Raw genomic sequence first — 7,490 nt, forward strand, 5'->3', positions numbered from 1 at the left:
CAGAGACTAACATAGCTGAGAACAGCCCGCTCGGGACACGGACGGCCAGGCGGTATGTACAGCGCGGGGCAGCCGGGCCGGGCCAGGCCATCCTGTCCCAAGCCGGCGCCGCGGCCGCGCCAAAGCCTCGCCGTGACCCGACGAGCAGCCCGGCTCCCCGTGCCGGCCGCGGCCAGCCCTGCTCCCGGCCCCGCGGCGGGGAAAGGCCGGGGCGGCACGGGGGCCGAGCGCGGACCATGCCCTGCGCCGGGGAGCGGAGGGACGGAGCCGGGCCAGGTCGGAGCCAGCACCGGCCTCTCTGGATGCAGGCACGGGAGCGAGGGGCCCGGCGCGGGCGGCCCCGCGCGCCTCCCCGGTGCTGGCGTCGGCGTCCCCGGGGGCGCCCGGCTCGCCCCGCTCCAAGGCACGTTTGGTGAGGTCAGAAATGGCTTCGTTCCCGGAGGAATCCGAGCTGGTGTCTGCGCCCCCGGCCCTCCCCTCGCGCTGCGTGAAGGCCGGCGCGTGCCGGGGGCCGAGGCGAGGAGCCGCCGGTGCCGCGAGGCGTCGGAGCGGAGCCAGCGCCGGGCCCAGCTCCAGCCCGGCTCGGGGCCGGGACCGGCCTCCGTGGCAGCAGGCACAGCCGTCCTGCCGGAGGGGCCCCCGGCCCGGCTGCGGCTCTGGGGGCGGCGGGAGCGTCCCAGCCCTCGGCAAGGCACTAGTGCGGCGGGAGGAGGTGCCGGGGGGCCGCGGCGCTTTCCCGGGATGCCCAGGCGGCAGCGGCGGTGGCGTGGGGCCGGGGCCCACGTCCTACACCAGCAGCCCCATGCGGGTGACTTTGGCCGACAGGAAAGTGTGCAACACGAAGACGATGGGCTTGGGGCAGGAGTGCAGGTCCAGCGCCTGCGGAGGGAAGGCGAGAGGAGAGCGCCGGTCGGCTTTCGCCCTGCGAAAACGGACCTCAAGGGCCACCGCGCGCCGGGGGACGAACGCCCCCGAATCCCGCCGGCGAGCCCCCCCCATCCTCACCAGCTCCCCTTCGGGGCCGCCGAAGTCCAGGTAGAGGTTCCTGATGCCGTCATCCGCCGACATCTTCAGCTTCTCGTAGGGGTAGCGGAAGAGGACGCTGCCGCCCGTCTCCTCCCGGGCGATGGTGAAGCCGCTCTCGTAGTGGATGCAGAGTTTCACCTCCTGCCCGTTGAGCGTGCAGCCTGCGGACACGGGCGGCCCGGCCTCAGCGCCGTCCCGCGGGGGGGCCCTGGGGTGCACTGGGGGGGGGGGTCCTGGGAGGCCTTGGGGTCGCACTGGGAGGCTCTGGGGTTGCACTGGGAGGCATCTAGGGTGCACTGGGAGACTCTGGGGTTGCACTGGGGGGCCCTGGGGTCGCATCGGGGGGGGCCCTGGGGTTGCAGGGCTGCGGGCCGGAGGGGACTCCCGTGCTCCGTGAGCAGCGGGCTCCAGCCCTCCGGTCATTTGGGAAGCCCCAGCGAGGAGCTGCTCCGGGCTCCGGAGCCGCCAGCTGCCAGGGGCTGCTGCTGCCGCCTCGGCTCGCCGGGCTGGCACGGCCGGACTGGCGGCACGGCCGGACGCTCCGAGGGTGGCCACGTCCCTGCAGGCGCTAGAGGGAGCTTCGACACTGTCCCCACCGCCGTCCGCGCCCAGCCCTGCTCCGGCCACCTCGGGGGCCGCCGTGTCCCCGATCTGGGTCACTTCCCGCCCGGGCTGGCCACGGGGGGTTCCGGCCGCTCCGCGACCACCCTGCCCTGCCGCTCGCCTCCGCGCGTTTGGGGCAAAAGCGGACACGACCTGCCAGGGCTGAAGAGCAACACGGGAGAGAGGCGCCAGGCCGCCACCGCGTCCCCGCTAAGCCCCCGGCCCTGCTTTCCGTCCGGCAGCGCTGCCGGCCCCGCAGGGAGCCAGGAGCCCCCCGGCAGCCCCCGGGGCCGGAGCAGCCGGCGCGTCCGCCGCCCGCGCTTACCCACGGACACCTCCTTTATCAGCTCGGCCGCGGCGTGGCAGCCCTGGACGAGGATGCGCGTCCAGGAGGAGAGGTCGCGGTGCGTCTCCACGCGGAAGACGTGCATCTCGATGCCCTGGCGAGAGCCCGTCCGCGTGGCGAACGTGAGCTCGGAGCCCGGGCAGGGAGAGCGGCGTCCCGAGCCGGAGTGAACCAGCCTGGGGGTGGACGGGGAGAGGGACGTCAGGGGCACGGAGGCAGCGTCGGACGCAGCCCGGCCCCGCGTGACGCCCGCCTGCCCTTCGCCCCCCTCCCCTTTCGCGTGCCCCGCAGCAGCGCCAGAGCGTCCGGGAGGGAGAAAAATAACCCTGGACCCCCCTTCCCCGGCCCACACCGACTCCTTTCCGCCTGCCCCGGCTCCCGGCATCCCCGGTGTGTCGGTATTTGGGCAGGAATTTGGGCAGTGAAGAGAGAAGGGTTCAGAGATGGTGGCCTGTGCCCGACTGCACCAGGAGAGGCAGCGATGGGACGCAGAGGCCATGGCCCGCGCCCTGGGGAGAGGGGCCTGCGCCCACAGCGCGTTTGGGAAAAGCCGCGACGGGACACAGGGAAAAGCTCCAGCCTTGCGCCGGCCGGACCCGGCAGCTGCTTTGCCCCGCGGGAGAGCTCGGCTCGTCCCGGCGCGAAGCCACGTGGCGGCGGCGAGGCCGCGGCTCCGGGCGAGCGCTCACGGGGAGGAGCGGCGGAGCGATTCCAGCTGCCGGACGGCACGAACACAGCAGGTCCCGGCTGGCCTGGCTGGGAACGCACCGCGGCTGCAGCCAGCGAGCGCCGGAGCGCGGGGCCGCCACCACCGCCGCCGCGGCAGGAGGGGGAGGCCCCTCCGCAAGGGGCCCGGCTATAAAGCAGAGCCAGATGGCGAAGCAGCCCGGGGGGGGGGGGGGGGAAAAAAAAACCCGGCGCCCCCCCCCGAGGGCCCCCCAAAACCCCGGCCGCCCCGGGGGGCTGCCCGAGGGCCGGCTGCTGCGGCTTTCGGCAGAGGGTGGGAGCCCCGGAGCCGGGAGCACAAGCTCGGGAGACGGCGCGGGCTGCTAGCCGGGGACGCTTCCCCGCCGGCTCCCAGCTGGGCTCCCGGCGCAGGGAGCGGAGCAGCCCTGCACGGGCACCCGGAGCCGGCAGCGCCGGCGCAGCCCCGGGGGCCGCGGCTGGGGCACGCTGGCAGGGGCGGTGATTCGATCCAGCTGCAGCGGCGGCGGCGGCGGGGAACGCCTGCCAGCTCCGCGCCCCCGCGCGCCCCGGGAGGCCCGGCCAGCGGCTCGGCCGGCAGCGGGGGACGGGGAAACGGCTCGCGCCGAGGGGGGAGAGCAGGAGCTCCTTGCCAGGGCCCAGCGGCGCGTGCCGCCTCCCCGCTCCGAGAACGCGGCAGCGGGCACGCGCGGAGCCCTGGACTCGCTCCCCGCTCGGGGCAGGAGCGTGCATTTACGGAAGGCTCTTTGCCGCGTGCGAGCGCCGCACGAGCTGCAGCTTTCGCTCCGCGGGCAGCGGCGGGTCGTCAGAGGCCGCTCCGCGACAGAGCCAAGACACGACCGACGGCTCCGTCCGCTCAGTCTCGGCTGCGTCTCTGCAAGCGCCGCGGGGCTCCGCCGTACCCAGGCGGCGCGGGGCCGGCACGCGCCCTTTGGGACCAGCCCCGCGGGACGGGGGCCGCGGTTTGCCAAGGAAAGCCGGTAGCCGAGGGCCCCGGGCGGACGGAGGCACCCCGCACGAGGGCGAGCCCCCTCGCCCCCCATCCCGCGGTGCCGCGCGCCCACCTGGTCGCGACGAGCGGGTAGCTGTGGCAGGGGGAGGCCCAGGCGTCCCTGGTCCAGGGCATGGAGTCGTAGAGCAGCAAGTCCTTCTCCGTCACGGCCATGAGGACGGGCCGCCACTGCTGCCTCCCTCCGTCCAGGCGGGCCTGCAAGACACGAGCGGGGCTCGCTAACAGGGGCCGGGCAGGGAGCCGGCACCGGGGAGCTGCGTTTCGGCTACCGGCTCCCTGCCCCGTCTGCGGCCTCGGGGCAGCCTGGCCCCACGGAGCCTCGGAGCGGCGGGGAGGCGACGGCTCAGCGGGAGGCCGGGAACAGCCGAGCTCAGCCGGAGCGGGCGCTGCCGGCTCGTCCCCCGGGCTGGTGCCCTGCCGCACCGCGACAGCCACGCGGAACGACTCCGGAGCCGCCTCTGCCGCCAGGCTGACCCCCAAGGCAAGCGGGCCCCATATTAGCGGGCTCTTGGGCTGCGTTAATGCATCGTCTGGGAAAAGCCAGGCACGGCGCCGTCGCGTGTGGCCGTCCCGGAAAGCCTGTTTCAAGAGCAGGTCCCGGCAGACCTCCTCTTACCGGGCTAAGGACACGGCAATGCCTGGGGAAGCTACAGCTCTCAGAGCAGCAAATTCACGGAAGAGCAAGGGGGTTATTAATATCTCCAGCTAGGAAATCCCAGCAGGGCCGTTCGCGGTTCTTGGAAGTTCAAGAACTTCAGTTTGAAGCTCTTGGCTGCCTTCGCCTCGGGCGGCAGCTGCTGCGGGAGGCAGCCGGGCGCTGGGCCGGTCCTGCCGCGCGCTGCGGAGGGCTGCGCTGCTCGCCGTACGGCAGCGCCCAGCCAGGAGCAGGAGCAGGAAAACGGGGAGAGAAGGTGCAGGAGAGGCCGCACAGCCGAGAACAAGCCCCAGCCCAGCTCCCGGCCACACGGTCTGTCACTGCCCTATGGCACAGAACTATTCCAGCCCGCTGCCTCCTTCCCGAGCTCAGCGATGGCCCAGGCTGCTGCGCAGGGACCCTGGAGCCACTGACGGCTCAACGTCGCCGGCTTGGAGTTGAATGCGTGGGATGGGAAGGGAGCTGAGCACTGCCGCATTCGGCACGGTGCTGCAGCCCGGCTAGCCCAGCACAGCACCTCCCGCGGCTGCCCTGTAGTCTGGCCTCTCCAGGAGGAGCAGGTCCGTTTGCCGGGGGAGGGACAGCGCGGGGACAGCCGGTGCCGCCGCTGCGCGCTGTCTGTCCCGGGAAAGGGCTGCCCCACAGCGCTGGGAAGCGGGACGGCCCCGGAGGCGCCTACCTGCTCCGCCAGCCACGCGATGTGCTTGACCTCCTTGCTGCTGCCCGTGGTGTTGGTGGTGCCCAGCGTGGCGTTGAGCTCGGCCAGGACCTGCGGCAGCAGGGCCGCGATGTTGGTGTGCAGGGCCGTAAACCAGGAGTGAGCGGTCGCCGTGTCCTTGCAGCGCAAGATCAGGGTGTTCCTGCTGTCCGGAGAGTGCAGCTCGATCAACCTGCAGCGGGAAACAGCGCCGGAACAAGGATATGGGAAACGCCACCCTTGCCAGAGCCGGGTGCACCGCCCGGGTGGCTGGCAGAGCATGGGACAGCCCAGGAGCTGCTGGACCCCTGCCYGCGGCATCTCCAGGGACAAGGGCCGAGCCTGCTGCGAGCCGGCTGYGCGCTCCGGAGACAGAGCCAGGCAGGCAGCAGGGGTGCCGGGGASAGGCACGCTCCCAGCTTCTCCCTCCTGCGACAGCGCGCCGCTCCCGGCTGGGCTGGGCTTGCCCGGGCGCACCTGGACCTGCCTGCCCTTGCTTGCTCCGGCTGCTCCGCGCGCGGGTGCCTGGCCGTCCCCGCCAGGACGGCGCTGGCGCCCTTGGAGAGCCACCGGAGCGCGCGCCGGCCCCGCTTTGGCAGAGCCAGGTAGCGCCTGTCCCACTGGCCGCAGCCGTGGGGGGCAGGCGGCAGCCTCGGGGGCCTCTTCCACGGCCGCCGGTGAGCGGAGCAGAGCGGAGCAGAGCGGAGCACCCCAGGCGCGGGCAGGCAGAGCGCACCGAGCGCAGCCCCGCTGCCCCGGCCGCAGCCCCGCTGCCCCGGCGCCCCACGCACGGGGCGGGAGCTGGGAGCAAAGTACCTTGCGCCCGGCGGCAGCAGCGCGGGAACCTCCCACAGCGGCTCCGGCCCGGCGAAGGCCCTTTGCAGAGGCAGCGCGTTTCCCCCTGGGTGAGCRGGGCGCGTAATTGGATTAACGTTTCCGAGCACGGGCTAAACGCAGCTCACAGCTTCCTCAGGCTGCTGGGAGAGCCGGAGAGACCGGCTGCGCTTCCCACCCGCCTCCGGAAGCCTCGACAGGGAGAAGGGCCGTGCTTGCCCTGGTCCCTGCATTCCCCGTCCTGCAGGTGGGATCGGCTGGTGCCCCTCGGCTGCGGGAAGCCCCGCTCGCTCCCATGGGAGCCCAGGGATGATGGGACCCGTCACCGTGCCAGCGGGAAGCACGGCCCAGCAGCTCCCGCGCACTGAGCCCAGTGCCCTGGCAGCGTGATCCCCACTCTCCCGGCCGGCCCGGCACACTCGGCATGGGCTCTGCTCCGAGCCCGAGCCCAGCTGACGCCTCCGACGCACGGGGGTTTCTGTCCTTGCCCCACACATCCGTTTGCCGGCGGTTCGGGGCCAAGAGCCTGCCGAGCTGCGTGGGACGCTGTTTGCTTCCCCGGCCGCGGCCGTGCTAGCGTCACAGCCACCGCCGGCCTCCTACATATTTCATCAGCCCCTTGGAGGCCCGCCAGGCTCCGGAGCGCACGGCAGGGAAACGCGAGACCCRGGCAGAGCCGGAGTCGCCTCCCCGCCACCGCCATCCCCGGGAAAGCGGCGGAGCCAGAACTGGCTGTGCCGGCTCAGCTCCCTGGGCTGCCTCCGGCTCGGACCGTCCTGCCACGGCTCCGGGATCCGGCGCCAGGCCGGGGCTGCATGGAGGGAGGCACAGAGCTGGCCCCCTCCTGGCCCCCCCGTAGGCTGCAGGCAGCTGGCACCGGGCAAACGCCGGGCTCTGCCGGCGCCTCCCGCGCAGCACTGCCGACCCCGGCATCCACGGCCGAGTGGGACAAGCCAGGCGAGGAGAGAGGTGTCCCAGCAGAGACAACCCTCCCCCTTGCCCAGTGTCCCCTGGCCCGGGGAGGCCGGGCACCGGCCCCGCTGGGTTCAGCGCGGGTCTCCGGGGCTGGAGGTGCAAAGCAGGGGGGTTTCGCCRCCCCCTGTCCCCACTTCTGCTGGCAGAGCTCAGCGCGGACGAGCCCATCGCTGGCACCGCATGGCGGGCGGGCTGCCAGCGCCCCGGCTGGGGCCGGGGAAGGGGCACGGCGCRGAGCCCTGGCCCCCTGCCAAACCACCAAGAATTTCCGCAGAGCCGCTTTTACGGCTCCGCGGGTGAGTCGGGAGGTCGCGGCCGCAGCGAGAGGCAGCTTTCCCCACCCGGAGCCTTGCCCTGCTGGCTCTGCTGCGAGCACCCAAGYGCCGCGGCTGAAACCCGACGCCGGGCTCCCGGGCGGCTGGCGCTTCCGCCGCCGTCCATGCATGGCCCGCGGCCAGCACGGCCCTGTCCRGACAGCCCGGCACGGAGGCTGAAGGCAGCCCGAAAGGACGCGCCGCCTTGCTGCACGTGCCGGCCCTCCGAGCGGGCTCTGGGCACGGCAGCAGCCGGCACGGTCCTCCCGCACCGCGGGAACGCGTCCTCCCCTGGCGCCCGTCTCGGCTGCGCCAGCACCGCA

At 73.6% G+C, this 7,490-nt stretch overlaps 1 protein-coding gene across 1 annotated transcript in view; it reads right to left on the reverse strand.

Moving 5' to 3' along the window:
- Positions 1–597: 597 nt before the first annotated feature.
- SNTB2 (syntrophin beta 2) overlaps positions 598–7,490 on the reverse strand; it is a gene marked incomplete at its 5' end in the record, with an annotated part of 15,179 nt that continues 8,286 nt past the window's right edge. Inside the window, 5 exons of the mRNA XM_026084856.1 lie at positions 598–879; positions 1,006–1,187; positions 1,955–2,151; positions 3,745–3,887; positions 5,027–5,237. Coding sequence (XP_025940641.1) covers positions 787–879; positions 1,006–1,187; positions 1,955–2,151; positions 3,745–3,887; positions 5,027–5,237 — 826 coding nt within the window. The remainder of the gene's footprint in view (positions 880–1,005; positions 1,188–1,954; positions 2,152–3,744; positions 3,888–5,026; positions 5,238–7,490) is intronic.

Source organism: Apteryx rowi, unplaced genomic scaffold (assembly GCF_003343035.1).
Source record: "Apteryx rowi isolate R43461 unplaced genomic scaffold, aptRow1 scaffold_651, whole genome shotgun sequence".
Classification (NCBI taxonomy): Eukaryota; Metazoa; Chordata; class Aves; order Apterygiformes; family Apterygidae; genus Apteryx; species Apteryx rowi.